This window comes from Fusarium oxysporum, chromosome VI (assembly GCF_013085055.1).
Source record: "Fusarium oxysporum Fo47 chromosome VI, complete sequence".
Taxonomy (NCBI): domain Eukaryota; kingdom Fungi; phylum Ascomycota; class Sordariomycetes; order Hypocreales; family Nectriaceae; genus Fusarium; species Fusarium oxysporum.
Genome location: NC_072845.1, coordinates 147,990 through 164,313, shown reverse-complemented (window position 1 = coordinate 164,313; position 16,324 = coordinate 147,990). Strand labels below are relative to the sequence as shown.

The 16,324-nt window shown below is 48.1% G+C and overlaps 11 protein-coding genes across 11 annotated transcripts; 4 read left to right on the top strand and 7 right to left on the bottom strand.

Annotated features, from left to right (window-relative positions):
• Positions 1-973: 973 nt before the first annotated feature.
• Positions 974-2,295, bottom strand: FOBCDRAFT_224888 (flavo protein-like protein). The gene is made up of 3 exons (XM_031195955.3): positions 1,843-2,295; positions 1,553-1,751; positions 974-1,490 (listed from the first exon to the last, which is right to left on the bottom strand). The coding sequence occupies exons 1-3, from the start codon at positions 2,268-2,270 to the stop codon at positions 1,107-1,109; spliced, it is 1,011 nt and encodes a 336-aa protein (XP_031028109.2). The 5' UTR covers positions 2,271-2,295; the 3' UTR covers positions 974-1,106.
• A 371-nt stretch (positions 2,296-2,666) lies between these two features.
• On the bottom strand, positions 2,667-3,525 carry FOBCDRAFT_162542 (Rhodanese-like domain-containing protein). Its single transcript, XM_054704884.2, has 3 exons — positions 3,247-3,525; positions 3,061-3,175; positions 2,667-2,995 (listed from the first exon to the last, which is right to left on the bottom strand). The coding sequence occupies exons 1-3, from the start codon at positions 3,502-3,504 to the stop codon at positions 2,814-2,816; spliced, it is 555 nt and encodes a 184-aa protein (XP_054560859.2). The 5' UTR covers positions 3,505-3,525; the 3' UTR covers positions 2,667-2,813.
• Positions 3,526-3,960: 435 nt separating this feature from the next.
• On the top strand, positions 3,961-5,678 carry FOBCDRAFT_184145 (arsenical-resistance protein; the record flags this gene model as incomplete). The annotated part of the gene is made up of 4 exons (XM_059608590.1): positions 3,961-4,255; positions 4,312-4,454; positions 4,515-4,601; positions 4,659-5,678. The coding sequence occupies 4 exons, from the start codon at positions 3,961-3,963 to the stop codon at positions 5,310-5,312; spliced, it is 1,179 nt and encodes a 392-aa protein (XP_059465044.1). The 3' UTR covers positions 5,313-5,678.
• Positions 5,659-6,681, top strand: FOBCDRAFT_137545 (uncharacterized protein; the record flags this gene model as incomplete). The annotated part of the gene is made up of 2 exons (XM_059607980.1): positions 5,659-5,834; positions 5,931-6,681. Coding segments are annotated over 2 exons (927 nt in total), but the record flags the coding sequence as incomplete, so codon positions are not given.
• A 364-nt stretch (positions 6,682-7,045) lies between these two features.
• Positions 7,046-7,396, bottom strand: FOBCDRAFT_240569 (uncharacterized protein; the record flags this gene model as incomplete). Its single annotated transcript, XM_059610314.1, has 1 exon — positions 7,046-7,396. One exon carries the CDS (start codon positions 7,394-7,396, stop codon positions 7,046-7,048), a length of 351 nt encoding a protein of 116 aa, XP_059467308.1.
• Positions 7,397-8,627: 1,231 nt separating this feature from the next.
• FOBCDRAFT_137889 (uncharacterized protein) lies at positions 8,628-8,816 on the top strand (the record flags this gene model as incomplete). Its single annotated transcript, XM_059607988.1, has 1 exon — positions 8,628-8,816. The coding sequence occupies one exon, from the start codon at positions 8,628-8,630 to the stop codon at positions 8,814-8,816; it is 189 nt and encodes a 62-aa protein (XP_059467307.1).
• A 52-nt stretch (positions 8,817-8,868) lies between these two features.
• FOBCDRAFT_224883 (uncharacterized protein) lies at positions 8,869-9,485 on the bottom strand. Its single transcript, XM_059609673.1, has one exon. The coding sequence runs from the start codon at positions 9,312-9,314 to the stop codon at positions 9,078-9,080; it is 237 nt and encodes a 78-aa protein (XP_059467306.1). The 5' UTR covers positions 9,315-9,485; the 3' UTR covers positions 8,869-9,077.
• Positions 9,465-9,982, bottom strand: FOBCDRAFT_224882 (uncharacterized protein; the record flags this gene model as incomplete). The annotated part of the gene is made up of 1 exon (XM_059609672.1): positions 9,465-9,982. Exon 1 carries the CDS (start codon positions 9,915-9,917, stop codon positions 9,465-9,467), a length of 453 nt encoding a protein of 150 aa, XP_059467305.1. The 5' UTR covers positions 9,918-9,982.
• A 935-nt stretch (positions 9,983-10,917) lies between these two features.
• On the bottom strand, positions 10,918-11,225 carry FOBCDRAFT_240567 (uncharacterized protein; the record flags this gene model as incomplete). The annotated part of the gene is made up of 2 exons (XM_059610313.1): positions 10,918-10,938; positions 11,013-11,225. The coding sequence occupies 2 exons, from the start codon at positions 11,223-11,225 to the stop codon at positions 10,918-10,920; spliced, it is 234 nt and encodes a 77-aa protein (XP_059465043.1).
• Positions 11,226-13,107: 1,882 nt separating this feature from the next.
• FOBCDRAFT_224880 (uncharacterized protein) lies at positions 13,108-14,119 on the top strand. The gene is made up of 2 exons (XM_054704881.2): positions 13,108-13,430; positions 13,521-14,119. Exons 1-2 carry the CDS (start codon positions 13,194-13,196, stop codon positions 13,797-13,799), a joined length of 516 nt encoding a protein of 171 aa, XP_054560856.2. The 5' UTR covers positions 13,108-13,193; the 3' UTR covers positions 13,800-14,119.
• Positions 14,120-14,979: 860 nt separating this feature from the next.
• Positions 14,980-15,963, bottom strand: FOBCDRAFT_137075 (uncharacterized protein; the record flags this gene model as incomplete). The annotated part of the gene is made up of 1 exon (XM_054704880.2): positions 14,980-15,963. The coding sequence occupies one exon, from the start codon at positions 15,961-15,963 to the stop codon at positions 14,980-14,982; it is 984 nt and encodes a 327-aa protein (XP_054560855.2).
• Positions 15,964-16,324: the final 361 nt, after the last annotated feature.

The following is a 16,324-nucleotide window of genomic DNA, read 5'->3' as shown; positions in this document are numbered from 1 at the left end:
CTGCAATTGAATGAATTTATTCCGCCCGTGAGGATACGCCTCATAGGCCCACAATGTTGTCCCTCGTTACCTTGTTTTCCCGATATCATCTCATCCCTCAGCCTCTCAACAATCCCTACACCATGTCACTCCCCCGAGCCTCGCTTGTCCCCGCGATAGGCCTGCTTGAAGGCCGACTTCTCCAAGTGTTCAGCATCCTATCTTCAGCAGCTGAAACCTGGTCTGTCTACCAACCCCAAATTTGAGGAGTAAACATCCATATATTTCATGTTCTCGGTCATTTCTGTTGGTGACTGGGATGTAGATACGACTATGTAGCTGAGCTGAGCTAGGCGCCTGAGACACACCGAACTTAGACCCTTAATCATCACTAAATTATTTTGGTTTTATCAGATAACACTACCGGCAGATGCCATACTTGTGGAGGACTCTATCTCGTCAGATTCCCCGTCTGGCGCACCCACGGAGGGACCACTGAGTAGGAAAATGGGGCCTTGGTTCGGAAAGAAAAAATACCTCTTAACGCATGAAATTACTATGCGTAGCCAGGTACCTTCCTTCCCCGCATAATATCGCCAAGTTCGCGAGACCTCTGCCAAAAGTGACATCAGCCTGCCCACTAAATGTATGTAATTTTATGTATCTTTGTTCCCAATCAAGGGCTACTTTTCCTACTCAGTGGCCCTCTCGTGGGCCCCCATAAGTAGAGTAGAAACGTCCATCGTTGTTTCAATTACCAAGGATATCCTTAGCCATCTCGAAGGCCAGGTGACAGAGCCTTGAGACGGCCAATCATTCTCAAGGCCTGACATTATCCCGCAAACATACTCAGTATGGCTACAACCAGTTATGACTGTCATTGTGCAGGGTTCATTGCTAGTAGCGACTGTCTAGGGCCCATAATTGGATCTTGGTTTGTTATACCAGTTTCCTCGACATTATTGATATGTAGCACTGCATTCACCAGTGATACTCTGAAACTCATGGAATTATATTGCAGACATAGCACCCTTGCGCCGGGGCCGGCAGGGTTCTGCCAGTTGCTTTTGGACAAAGGAGCTCTATTCTAATATGAAACACAAATCTTTATACCGCGCCGCCTACTTTCACACTTCCCCTTTTGCATCCTTGGCCTTGCGCTCCTCGCGCTCACTGAATCGATCCCCAAACAAGTCAAAATGGGGTCTCATGACGATGGTATACTTCACAAGCTCTTCCATGCAATCAACGAGGCGGTCACGGTTTGAGCTGGCAAGCATACGGCTACCCTCAGTCTCAGATGTGAACTGCGTGTATGCCTTTGGCACCGAGCTCTGGTTGGGAATGGCAAACATGCGCATCCACCGTCCGAGTATCCGAAGCGAGTTGACAGCGTTGAAAGACTGTGATCCTCCGCTGACTTGGGCAATTGCCAAGGTTCTTCCTTGAGTAGGACGCACTGAGCCGGAGGATAATGGGATCCAGTCAATCTGCTGCTTGAAGATGCCCGTCTGTGACGCCGTCGATTAGATTCATGATTTTGCACACATTTATCACAGCTGAGGGGGCCTACCAAGTTGCCATGCTGCTCAGGGCTGACCCATACATGCCCGTCGCTCCACTTGCTTAATTCCCGCAGTTCTTTTACTTTAGGATGGCAGTGTTGGACGTCGTCCTTCTGTGGCAGACCAGCAGGGTCGTAGATTCGGACATCACAGCCGAGGCGAAAAAGAATGCGCGCGGCTTCGTATGCTAGTAGACGGGAATATGATCTGGGAATGGTGAGTGAAACTGGTAATATCCCAGCTAAAATGCATGGCAAAAGATCGAATGATAGCATCCGTCTTTATTTATAGTACTTACCGACTTCTGAGACTACCGTAGAGAACCAGAATGCGGAGGCGATCGAGCCCTTTGTCTAAGATCTCCGACTGCACCATCTTGGTCGCTGTGCTCAGCTCTAATTCCGAGATCCAGTCATTGGTGGAAAGACTGCCGTTAAAAAGAAAAGGGCGATATTGCTCTCGGATTCCGACGTCATCTTGGTCGAAGTCAATGGCGAGGGACTGATAGCTGTAGGCGGGATCCGCAGCAAGCTTAATTACTGCCCTCCCAGCGTGGAAGTTGTTCAAATCTCCATGCCCGTTCATCGCGAGGCCGAGGTTCCGGGTCTGCTTCACTGAGACGCTACCAGAGAAATACCGACGTTGAATAAGCCCGTGGAAAGGCGTGTTTGCGTGGAGGTTGCTTGTGAAAGTGCGAACTCGGAGAATGTGGCAGAAAAGATTCATTTTTTATGCCAGCTTTCCAGGCGAGACATACGGTGGGAGCCCACAAAAGAAATAGCGCGATTTATGCACTGTCACCTCTACTATGGGGATTGCCTTAGGATAGTGCAGATAGATATTTTTAGGCCTTACGAACCAAGCCAAGCGTGGCTAGGGGCCATGCATGGACCCACCACTGCCAGCTATGGCCAGTGAATCCTTGCAGGGTCGAATATTCCCATGCGAGAGAGCTGCCAGGATGGGCCTCAGTTTAAAAAAGATTGCGTCTCCATGGCTTCTCGCGACATCTTTCTGTGAAGTCCATCCCGAAATTGTTGATCCTTCATCAACGCACTATTCCCTTTCATTTCTCCAGCCTGAGATCTTACGGGATCCAGGTGCGATGACTGTTTTCGGGGCAGCTGTTCTTATTAGATTTAGTAGACTATAAAGTTCTGGCGTGGATGTTCATGCCGCCTATCTAGCAGGTCGCAACGTCGCCAGGAGTTCAAGCTACCGCGATTCATTTCTCCTTGGCCACTAAGTATAACTAATCCTAGATAATTGCTATTTGCTATCCCAAACAGTCGCGTTGTACTCATCCATCCACTCCACGAACTCGCCACCGGCTTTGGCCCAGCCGGTAATGCCTTCGAATAGAATTACGCTTTCCATATGGCTATCGCCTTGCTCGTCGAGATGGTCCTTAAACCATCCAGCTGCCCGCGAGCCGCGCCCGCGAGAGGATGCTGGAGAGGTTAGTACGCCCGTTTTATTCATGCTTCGAGTTGGGAGGTAGTGAATCAAGACGTACAGCAGTACCAGATAACTTTTTGAACTCCCGCCGATTTAAACAGACTGTACAGCGTCTTTATCGTCGGGTAGAGGCTCTGTGCCGGCAGATTGATGGACCCGCGAATGGTACCGCCCTGGATGACAGAATGGGTGAGTTTATGCTCGATTAATTGTTATCTCAGAAAACGCGAAAGGTTGGTGCTACCTCGTGATCCGTTCGACGGAGATCAATGAGAACGTAATTCTTGCCGGCGATATTCTTGCTATCCTTCATCATCTCTAATAACGCCTGGCGTGTCATGGCCGCGGGGGTCTTGTTAAGTGGAGGAGGGTAGGTAACATGCCAGGGCGTGGCGGCATCAGTAGAGGCCATCTTAGACGAGCATATACGGTTGACCTTGTGGAAGACGAGATAGAGACGAGGACGAGCGCTCAATTTTAGGAGAGATTTTGTGAGATTCATCACACCTTGGAGGGGGAGGGAAGGTGCTTCTGAATATGAAGCCCTTTAAGGGCCGAAGGCAATAGGTAACCTCAGTCAGACATGGTCGGGATTGTGTCATACACAGACTATGATTAGCCGGGGCATTCTTGGGACCCTGTCATACCCGAAAGGTAATTGGACGATTGGCGTTGCAGGGACTTAGCTATGCGCCAGCTGTCAACCCCACCAAGCTAATTCGATTAGCAGGGAGGCTGCGATTGGCTCAACGAGATTTTCCAGCAGCGGTCTCTCTTGTGTTCCGAAACTTGCACCAATCTAGAAAATCGCAATGGATGCGGCGATTCACGTATAAGATCGTGTTCGCGTCGACGGTTGCTGGACTCTGAGCCACCCCCAACCACTGCGCACCACGCACCGCATTGCTTCAGATCTACCACGCACGATCACCCGCCCGCCTTCAACATAACACTGGAGATGAAGGACGCGTTGAGCAGCCATGAGCCGAAGCCTAGCCCGCCTCGCGCAGGCCCAGACAATGAAAGCACTGGACAGGCTGGCCAAGATCCCGAGGCCACAGCTGCGACCCTGAGCCACGATGAACAACCGAAGCAACACCTGTCTGCCTTCAAAGGACTCGGGCTTCTGGATCGCTTCCTAGCCCTGTGGATATTCCTGGCAATGGCCATTGGCATAATTTTGGGCAACTTTGTTCCCGAGACTGGGCCAGCCTTGCAGAAGGGCAAATTTGTCGGTGTTTCGGTGCCTATTGGTATGTTTCCCTCAAAGGCTTGAACTTTTGCTCCTTGAAACTGACGCATGCGCAAGCTGTCGGTTTACTCGTCATGATGTATCCCATCCTCTGCAAAGTGCGATATGAATCGCTCCACGAGCTCTTTTCCCACCGGGAGATGTGGAAGCAGATCTGCTTTAGCATCTTCGTCAACTGGATCGTTGCTCCATTCCTCATGGTGAATTCCGTCCCCCAGTACGCCTCCTTTCACAGACAGCATACTGACGTTTTCTCCTAGCTTGCCCTGGCCTGGGCTTTTCTCCCTGACAAGCCGGAGCTTCGCACCGGTCTTATTCTCGTGGGTCTTGGGAGATGTATTGCGATGGTTCGTTTATCTGTCGCCTTCAGACATTTACAAACGATACTGACACCTTGCCTTCAGGTCCTTATTTGGAACGGTCTCGCTGGCGGCAACGACGAATACTGTGCTATCCTCGTCGCTATCAACTCGATACTCCAGATGGTCCTCTTCGCCCCCATGGCCGTCTTCTTCATCCGCGTCATCAGTCACGAGTCGGGTACAATTAATATATCCTACAGCGTTGTTGCTACAAGTGTGGCTGTCTTCCTGGGCATCCCCCTTGGAGCAGCCATCGTCACGCGAATTGTCCTTCGTAAGGTCGCTGGACCAGATTGGTATCAGCAGACCTTTCTCAAGTTTCTCGCACCCTGGTCTCTCATCGGCCTACTCTACACCATTCTCGTTCTATTCGCATCCCAAGGCAGACAGGTTGTTCACCAGATTGTATCGGTCGTCCGGGTAGCAGCGCCACTGATTGTGTATTTCGTGCTCATCTTCTTCGTCACTTTATGGATCAGCAGACTGCTCGGCTTCCGGCTCTCTATGGTGGTTACGCAAAGCTTTACTGCTGCGAGCAATAACTTCGAGTTAGCTATCGCCGTGGCGGTCGCGACCTTTGGCCCCAACAGCGACCAAGCCCTGGCATCGACAGTTGGGCCGCTTATCGAAGTGCCGGTGTTAGTGGGCTTAGTGTATGCTGTTCGTTGGATGGCTAACAGATGGTACTGGAAGTGAAGCGCGAATAGATGCGATGTTCACCAATCCGGAACCTCTTTTTGGCGTTCTCTGAATTGCTATAAGACAGGGAGGACTGGGGGCCCGCCACTCGTTCAAGGGGAGTGCTTGATGAGAGGATTTACAGCCAGAAACACTGTGCTGTTGGTAAATACGGAAATATACAGAAGAAATCCAAAGTATTTCACAGCCAACTCTGTAAGTTGCGCAGGTTGTTGGAAAGTTGAGTGCTTTACTAGAAGCTCTACAGCTTATCGATAAGAGGTTGGATACTGCCGCCCTGCCGGGCGCTCTCAAAGCAATTGTCGGTAAATGTGTAGATATAGCACGCTTGGGGACCACGAAGTCAGCCGAGGAACATTTGAGATTCTTGGGGATTCCAGAATCAATTTCGAAAAGTCCAGGAATCCGCCAAATTGACAAACTAGCCAGGTACTTTTTCACGTGCAGAGATCTAGCCAGGGTTGCCAGGAAACCCAAATATCAGCGTCTGTTCAGCCACATCGACATTACTCTTCTGGAGTCTCCTTTAGCAATGAGTCGGCCAGGATGTGCACAACGTTGCTTCATGCATGCAGAGGTTCAACAGATTATTTACTTGGAAAAGCAATCATATAGGCCGGCACCGCGTGCAATTGGATGTAGCAAGTCAGCGTGCTATCTTTGTGATCTCTTCATACGCAAGCACGGTAGATATGTGGTATCACAAACTCATGGCCGCCTTTACGAAAAATGGACCATACCTGATGCTAAGTGGATGACAACTTCACAGGCGGATTCGTTCCGATCCGTGGTCGAAAGCATGATGCAGGACATACAAGGTATGCTTGAGAAGTTTAGAGACAAACAACGATACACAAAACGGCAGGGTTGGGCCCCCTACCCGCTTGAGAGCAGGGCATGTCTACCTTCGTCAAGTAACTCCAACTTGAGCTTAGCCAAACAGCCCATAAAGAATGAAGCGACAAGGCATGAAGCGGAGGGCACCGATTCTTTCAATGCCATTCAGAGTCAGCTTAGATGTCATTCATGGCCCATGATCATACCTCCTCTCATCAAAATTTCAGAGGTAGATCTACCGTGGAATAGATATGTGCGTATGAGCCAAGAGCCATTCAGTGTTCAGGTTGATCCGCTTTCTCTCCGCATCGAGTTTGCAACGACTGCAATCGGGCTTCTTTCGATCTCTTTTTATCGAGCCCCGAGTCTAGATGGGATCAAGATTATAGATGCTTTGGATATCCCTACTGGCTCTGAATTGGACATCCGAGATTCCCGAGCCTCACGAAAAATTGCCTTTTGTATTCGTTTTGGTTCCGCTCGGATTATCCAGATTGAGTTTACTTGGGAGGGAGTTTCGCCTGTATAACAATCTTTTAGAGCTAGGCACTCGATTCTCGGACTTGATATCGATGGCCTCTGTTGGTGTAAGGGGATAAAACTGTATTCCAGTCGAGATGTATTCATATTCTCGAAGGGCCTGGCCATAGAACCCTAAGCATAGCCCTAGGACTGGGGATCTTGTTGAGCTTGATTATATCGCTCATGGTTTGTGGTGTAGCAGGCACACAGGAGCAAGGTTTCGGAATTAGCCAGTTCTTGCTAGCTATAATTGCTTGCATGATGGCAGCTCTCTACTTCAAATTGCAGGAACTTTAGGTCAGTCTAGAGGAGGCACCTAGCTTACTCAATTATCTTCAAGGAAATAGACTGTGATAGCGCGTAAAATAATTCTAAGTTTTGACTTCTTTTCCAATCGCGGAGTAGTCGCAGATTCCATGGACAGGTAGGCAAGGGAGGATATTCAGCAGCCCGGCAGCCTCCATCTCGAAACAGATGACATTCAGATGTCGAGCAACAATATCTCTCTGAGTACCATTCTTCATGACTTGGTTTCTTGAGGCGACTGTACCGTAATGAATCATTGGGTTGTTCGTATTCTGCGCACTCCACTGCACCAGCCTCGAATAGTCGCATTCATTGCAGCTAAGTTCCGGGGAGATGTGATCATAGAGGCGGTCCGCTTTAGTCGGGCGGCAGTACTCGGGGCGTCTGTCGAACTTCTCGCCCAAGGAGACAGACATGGAGGTACTGGCCAGGCAGGAACGAACTTCCAAGTAAGGCGAAGCATTTCATCATGATTGAGATCCAGACCCACAAAATATATTCGCACCCTTATTTAAGTTCGGAAGAGCGCCGGGGTGCAATATTAACCCGGAAAGCTTTTCATGGTGTTGTACATGAGCGGCAAGAATAAAGCTGAGCTCTGAATACTGCTAAGCATATAAAGCCCCTAGATGCCACTTCTATGATACTCTGGCTGCAGAACTTGGAGCCAAGATTGTAGAGATATAAAGATATAAGAATGCTAAACTTACCGAATTGCTATACTGCTAAAACTAGAATAATCCTAAAGGGTTACTGATTCTACCGGTAAAATTAATTAAATAATAGGACTTTCTGAAAGGTTTATGCGAATAAGCCCATAATATATCTTTTATTAAGAGGGATGGTACCCCTGGTCTTGCTTCGATAATCAGTGGCAAACCTGAAAAGGGCTGCTTGTACCCAAAGAGAAAATTATGCCTGCCTCCGCTCTAAGAGAACTTCATCACCAGTACACGACCTGAACAACAGGCAATAACGACCGTTCGTCCCAGTACAGCCGACTTCATCACTCGATACTCGGCATGTAGCCAAAGCATCCTCTTTCCATCTTTTACAATCCATACACCATCGTCATTTATACCCCAGCCAGAGTGGCAAGCACCGCGTAAAGGTGCGCCAGTCGATTGATTATCGTTAGAAGGTAGTAGAGCAAGGAGATCCAGGTTCAGAAGTCCAATGTCGTTGGTAAAGAGAGAGCTTGGCATCAGTAAGATCTTAAGCATTCAAGCCTTAGGGATCTCATTTTATTTGTCTTTATATTTTTTGACAATGCGCGCCATCTGGAATGAACCACTCCTCTCCCAGGAAATCTATAATTAATCATGGCAGCCCTGTGATGCAAAGCTCATGATATCTTCACGTCATACTGAGAGATTTAAAACTCCAATATCCCTGAATTAGCCTAATAGTAAAGAGGATATAAAAGGCCGCTTTTCCACATATTTAGGGACTAAAGACCTTTATACGATTTACTTATAAAATCATCCTAGTCGATTTTGCCAGGTATAATGGGAGCCAACCAGCGGCAAAGTTAACATCTTCTATCTGTAAGCTATCCAAAGCAGAGACCTTTAAATTATTGATTCTAAGTCAAAATATATCTAGTGGGCGTATGTTGGCCCGACGGCCACACTCTGAAGACCTGCCATGTCCCGTGACGAGCCTAGCAGTAACCAGCTAGCAGGTCTGGGTTCTCGTAAGGATCACTATTTACAGAACTTAATATTAAAGGTCGAGATATCCCAACTACAAACAGAACTTGTCAATTTAGAAAACATTCTTCTGGCACATAAACAGTGCTGCAGTTCTCCACAAGCCTGCACGCACTCTCTCTAGCGCTATAAAGCCAACCGGACCATCACACGTTGAACGCTCCGAAAGGTGCCAATATAACGATACAGCAAGACGACTAGGGAGATAGGGGAATCGTGAGACCAGAGTATTCTTTCAGGGCGACTATACACACAGAACGATTCCCGTGCTCATGCCGGCACGAGTATTCCTCAGGCATATACACGCCAAGATAAATAGACAAAGAAATAACTGGATCATCACTATTCGCTTCCCCATTCTCACATTTATTCTTCTTATAGCAGTTTAATTGTATACTGCGCCAGGGGAAATAGCCTCAAGGTGCGATTGCTTACTGAGTCCACAGATGTAGCGCTGGGCCTCTGCGGCGAGGTAGTCATGGATGAGCGAGCAGTCGCAACCGGCATGTTGTAAAAGCTTCATCTTAAGCACCTGGACCTCACGAGTCAGGTTGGCTATGCAGTTGGACAGGTCGTGATTGGTTTGTTCCAGCTCTTGCTCCTCTGACTGGATCCTTAGCATATGTTCTCGCTTCTTAGCTCGAGATTTGTCGGCCGCAATACGATTCCGTTCTTTTGCATGTTGGCTATGGGTCTTGCCCTGTTGCTCCGAGTACTTACTATCATGGTGGCCTTGGGTACCGCAAGGTCCGTTTGAACAACCAGTACCTCCTCATCCCGTTGCTGTATTGGCTTTGCTGTCTCGAGAGGAATCTCGTCTCAAAGATTTGCGAGTCGAATTTTTATCTAAGCAACGCTTCCGCTTTTGATGCTCTTCCTTTTTCGCCGTTAAGGGCGGAGACGGGATGCCTAACTGGTGGAGTGTTTTGGGAAATGGCGTCTGAGAAACCGAGGGTGTAGCCGTAACAGTGGTGGCAGGGTATGGATCATTCCAGTGATCCAGAGGGCTGATTTTAGAGGTAGGCATGCAATTATTGAATAAGAATTCACTCTGCCTGTAAACGCTCGCTAAAGCGCCTCGTTCTGCCGACTGTGGAAGGACTCGCTGGTCCATTGAACACCATTGCTCCCAAAAGGGATTGGATGAAATGGGTAGTGTATTGAAAGCGTCGGCGCCCAGCTTATTTTTTATAGAATCGACTGCCATTGATCCTCCTTCATCCATAATGTAGTCGCCTGGTAGGTTGATTAGACATAATAACTCGCAGACGTAAAATGAGGAGCGACGGGAATCATGCCCTACCTTTTTAGTTCTTCTTTTAAGAATTCAGAATAATCATTGATAAGATTTGTTTATAGTAGCGTCTTTTTTTATTTGGAAACCAATTTCAAGGAAGTTGGACAAATATTTAGTTCCTGAAGTCGGTGGCAGACGAGCCGCGATTGGGCTGGAGGGAACAGACGTAGATATGACGTCGCCAAGAGTAAGTCGTGGCAAGGAGGGGCCATTACCCCTCTTGATGATGACCTCACCGCTTACGTCGCGGGCCGGCTTGATTATATAAAATCTCGCTGCCGGAATAGCAGTGAATCCGATTGCTCGATTCGCAGATTAAACTAGTATCGACCTCTCGCCCTGCCTATGCCGCCCTTGGTGGCACACAATCAATGGGTCGGCGAAGGTGATGGTGGTGAAGGAGCTGAGACGGATTCTTGGGGAACGTCCTGCAACAGCTTTTGGCCTTGGGTTCGACTCTCTCAAACCAGCGAGGCGTCATATTGACTATGAAGGGGACACTTTGGCCTTATTGTATGAAGTGGAGGTATCAGCGAGGTGGCTTCTCCTACGATCCATAACGTCCATCTCCATCATGAAAGCCTTCCGGTACCATTGAAATGGAGCACAGCGTCGTCGCAGGTGCGTTGGGTAGCCCGCTAATCGCATCAGGCATGACAATCGCCAGGGCTCCAGATTTGAGGGCAAGGAACAGGCCGCTCGGTCGGGGCTAATCTACCGGCCATTGAGCCCCGAAAGTATTGGGCAATCTGAGTGTAGAAGAGTTTTTACATAGACTATACGTGGATGGAATCTATGCCGGTTTCGTTAGCCAGCGGCCAGCCGAAATAAGCTATTCAACAATTGCATGCTGCGCCAGGGGAAATAGCCTCGAGGTGCGATTACTTACCGAGTTCACAGGATGATTCATTCGGTTTTACCGGTAGAATCAGTAACCTGCGGGATTGTTCTATTTTTTGGCAATATTGCATATCTAGCAGTTCAGTAAGTTTTACAGTCTTAATAGGAAGAGGCCTCGCTTACCGGTATGTTCTCAGGGGGCCCTAGGTGCATAGAGTGCGTGCAGACCTGCGAAGCGCCGCAACAATCCCCGTGAGCCACAAGAAGGTAGTTTAGATAGGCTATTTCCGCTTCTAGTCGAGATCGCTCAGTATTCAGTGCCCAGTTCTTAATATATTGCCCTCCGTAAGAATCCAGTCCCGCTAGCTGGCTAATGTCGCGTCCCTCGTTGGTCATTATGAGTGCTTGCTCACTTGATATAAACCGATATCTATGAATAAAAGATAACTTTTTCTTCGGGCCCATATATAGATAGGTTAGGGCCGATTTTGCTGGTAGCTAACCTCTTAATACAATCTTGCAGTCGAAGGGAGGGATGGTGCAGGTTGCGTACTGGAAAGACTTAGGCACGTAAAACAATGTAAGAAATCTTTCCTGTAACTACAATGATTAAGACTGGGGAATGGGATTGGGATTAAGAAATAAAGCCGCTCTAAAAAGAGGGGCGTTACGATGGTCAAAGCTTTGCTTCATAGGGTCATCATATATAATATGAATTCGAAAGATAGAATCCATTGGTCCGTTCCTTCATTATAGGGGAGGGAGACAAAGAAAGAAAGAAACTAGTTAGTTTTTTGACAGTGAAAGTATGTCACTCCATTATCATAGTGACTAAGGTATTTTCATTACATCAACTTGGTGTCAATATTGATCGGGTCCCAGGTCTAATGCCCTCTGCGTGGCTTGTCCTATCAGCTGGCTGGGATCTTCACCGAGTGTGATTGGCCCCTCTAACAAATCATGAAGCAAAGGTTACGTCATTTGCAATACTCCGCAGTTTACACATCCAGGTGAGCATCTTGTCTGACTCATCAAATCGCGAGAATCTCTCGTCTGGGCCTGTCTGGGCCTGTCATGAGCATTCCTGGATTCTCTGATCTGCACCGGCTAGCCGTATACAACTTGATTTATACAATGAAACATATGTATCTTACGTGATCTCCATGTTCCTATGTAAAACGGGTGTCGTCCAGCGGATCCACTTTCCGTCGGCCGGCAGTGACGAATCCCCCAGCAGCACAAGACATACACCTATTGCAGACTTTTACTGCCATCCCCTTTCACCTTCCTCTGTGTAGTGCATGAGATATTCCACCTACACTGACGAGTCGATGTCTTGTTTGTTGCAAGAATGTTCAACTGGTCGTATAGAATCAGGAGGGACGGTTGCGCGGGAACGGATTGATGTTCGTTCGTTGAGGTCTGGCGAACTCTCGGGCGAGGGTTCATTCATACTGCATGAGCTGCTCATTGGTGTGAGCTCGATCTCTGAGCCACTGGTCGGAGGAGAATTGTTGTCAGGACTTTCCGGAAGCCGGTACGCTACTGTCGTAATTACCATAAAGAGTATCCATTGAAGAGTCATCCACCTTGGAATGGCCCATTCGAGGACCTCGAATACCCAGGGATTAGAGTTATTACATAAAGCTCCCCACCCTCCTGCCGGAGACGGGCTGACGAGACCCGTAAATCCGGGGTTATACTACAATTAGGTTAATTCGCATGCTATAATTAATATGAAAATACCTGTATATATCTGAGCATCTAAATAGATAACATCCTGACTTTGTGCGATTTTTATTCCCCTCTGGATATATTATAACTAACCTATGCCGGTATGCTTCCCTACAGCAGTTCTTGTGAAGCTCTGATTGGGGATTTTGTGCAGGCCACCCTTGTCGACTAAAGAACTTCAAAAGCAGAGCCTCCAGCCAAATATAAGCTATCATCGCGTTTACTATACTTTATTAACAAACAAAGTGTTCAACTATAATCCTGGGGCTGGCTTTACATACTTACGAGATTTTAGATGTATCGTACCACTTGTCGCGGGTGAACTGGAGTTCGTCAGTTGCCCCCATGTCATGCTAGCGCCCTTTTATTTCCCACCTAAAGAAGTTGGTCGGTTGCCAAACGAGGCGGGGCATAACTGCTAGACGTCCGACGAATTATAGACCACGGACACTAATTCCGTCAGTAGTCAGCCAATAGGAGCCCTTATCCTTGTACCTCCCCTCATGCAAGCTCGCTCTGAATTAGCATCACCGTCTTTCTTATCTAGCCTCTCTCTGGTTCTCCCACGCTTCCGATGTTTTGGGCCCCAGCCGTTGAATAGCTGGAGGCCGTAGCCTTACATATATTTCAATGCGGCAACCGTCACTAAGAACGTCAAATATGATGCCAAACAGAACTTCCAATTTCTCAGATTCCTCGACCATGTCAACACACAAATCAAGTCAGGGGACCAATCTCCGACCTTTGCTCCCAGCTCCGCGCCCTCATCCGGTAGCGACCCATGTCGGGCATCGACCCGCTCCTTTAGCACGAAGAAGAGTTCCTACATCTTTAGCTTGCGAGTCCTGTCGACAACGGAAAAGCAAGGTATACCACTACCAAACTCCATCCCTTCAATCTCAGGAAGTAGTTCTTCTCTTGGAGGTTCATTTAACGTGTGCTGAATGGTTTGTATAGTGCAACGGTGCTCGGCCGACATGTTCTCAGTGTCGAGCAAAGCATAGCGATTGTGTTTACCGGCAAACACCTGAGGATAATTTCAGAAAGAGGTTAGAAGCGCTTCAGGTGTCGCACCCTGCTGCCGTTATCTATCGTGCTATACAGACTCGGCCAGAGGCTGAAGTCCACGAGATTGTCCGTCGCATTCGCGCCGGTGCCGATGCCGAGACTATCGCGCGTCAACTCAGCACAGCCGATCTCCTTCTTCAAGTTCAACTAGAACCCGAAACAAGATGAGTTTCTTTACTTACCCTTAATGCCCTCATACTTGCCAAATCCGTTGAACCCTTTCATACACGCTTTGTTTCACGAGTGGAATGAAAACGATCACGCCGGCAATGTCAGTGTCCCATGGCTGTCGGAATCCGAAGAAAATTATAAAGTCCAATGCTTGAGACCAGTTCACGCAGCCTCTATGATGATTGGATACGTCGGTTTCCAAAGTTGGCGGTTCGTGAGGAATCTGGTAGCTCAATTTTTGGCATGATATGCAGGAGTAAGGATGGCTAGGCTAGTGGTTGTTTGAGAAAAAGAATATCGACCACAAAACATCGTCGCTTTATGGATGGTGGCTCAGGTTCGCCTCACCGTCCTTGAACATCCAACAGCCCCATCCACGCAGGCATGAGTGTCTGAAGCCATAGCCCTCCAATTCCAGTCCAGTGTGCACAATCATGAACCCAAAGCCACCCACGAGATTAGCCGGTTAATTACCAAAACTCAACAATCCCGTAATCCGCTGCCATCTCCTTTCGGTTCTCTCCATGCAACACGTGGCATGGTTCAACTATGCTGTCTAGCCAAGGTCTCGCTTGTTGTAGGAGTACTCGACTGAGATTGTGGGATCAGGAGATAGAGGCTGGCGAGAAGAGATTGATATTTGGTCGTTAAGGTGCGATGAACTCTCGGGGAAAGAGTTCCCCAGGCTCGGTGGTTGGTTTAGTGTTGTCAATTCGATCTCTGAACCACCGCTCGAAGGATTGGAGCCCGAACTCTCCGGAAGCCGGTATGCCCCGTCGTGATGGCCATGAAAAGCATCTATTGGAGAGTCATCCACCTTGGGAAGTATCCGACAAGTGACAGTGGAAGTAAATTACCGAGACGAGAGAGACAATCAAGCCCAGACCCAGCAAATGATCAGCCATATGCTTCGGTATCTTATCTCGGGATATACCTCGACTTGGACATCAGGGCAAATTACTTTAGGTATCCTGCCTACCTGCAAACTTTGACACTTCAAGATAGTAGAGTCAGCCTAAGTATTTTGATATTCACCCTGTATATTATTAACGGTGAAATTATAGACACCTGTAATGCAAAATGCAAGCTAGTTATAATGGCGGCTTACCTGACTTAAATGTCGTCAATCCTGTCCGGTATATATCAACTTTGGGGCTTAAGCGGCCTTTTCCGTTTATTACCATGTTGAGGTTACGGTAACCATCTGGTGCTTATTCCAGCCCTGTAGTCGGCCATCTAACTTCCTAAGATCATGCATAGCCTCGTCAATGTGGTTGCGGTCCGTCCAAAGCTCGCTAATCTGTTCGGCCTCACCGATATGCTGCCTCCGATGCTTCAATGTGGTTGGCTTGATATCCAGCTCGTAATTATTCGATAGCCCCCGGATTTCTAGCTTCTGCATCACTTCCAAGTTCTCCTGCTCCGCCGCTGGGCCACAGGGGCTTGACTCCTGCCACCAAGTTCCTAAATTTCCCAAGACCGGCGATTCGGAATTCGCCTCTGACACCGAGTTTGCGGGTGTCTCTGCCTCTACCATAATTGACTGAAGATCGTCGGGTATTGTCTGGATTGGTGTGGAGCAAAAGTCGTAACCAAGACTACCGCCTACCACGGGATAGGTGGTGTCAAGAAGCATTTTCCAAATGTTTGGGTTGCCAGCTGCAGAAGGTATAGAATTGTGCAGAATGTCAGTATAGGTCCCCGTTGTAGAAGCCTGGATTTCTCTGACAATAGACTCGTTAAAAAGCGGTGCAGAGTCGATGAAATTGTACGGAGTAGTCATACTGTCCCCCCCGAGATCCACAGCCAAATCATCATCGCTCCGTCCATGTACGGGACAGCAATTAGCACCATATTGACCAGCAAAGTCATTTACGCTGCAACTCAAATTTGAGTACTTTCTAACATAAGAGCAATGCCTAAGCTGATGATCCGCCAGGAAATTACAAGAATCTCCGTTCGCGAACAGGGTTTTCGACGGTGATAACCTGCCATCATAAGCGTATCCCGGTTGGAAAATTCGAGGTCGCGTGGAGTCGACCATATGGTCAGCTTGATTTGTATTCTCCCCCCTGTTGGCCCACGAAACATGAATGCTACGCCTCTTGCTGGGAGGCTCGTCTACTGGAGCTGGGCTGTTGCTGTGTTTTGATTTGGGCATTGATAGTACGAAAACGTGGGGATATCAAGCAATGAATGGGTAATATGTCCGCAGCGCTTCAGTTTATGCGTTGCCAAATAATTTGTTAAGATTTCTGTGATTAGTCGCAAATTCTACCTTTAGTTGTGTAGAAAGAACTATTTATCATCACAAAGATTCCTGTGTCGCACGCAAACACTATCATCTAGCACTTTAATTATTCGGACTCGGTCCAGTGATGTCATACGGCGAGATCATTACGTAGGAATGATAATGTCTGAAGCGGGGTTACAATCACTTGGCCAGAAAACAAGCGAAACTTATACCAACGGCCTCACTGAGCCCCAAGACAATAGGTATAAGCTCTCCTTGAATGCTTTAC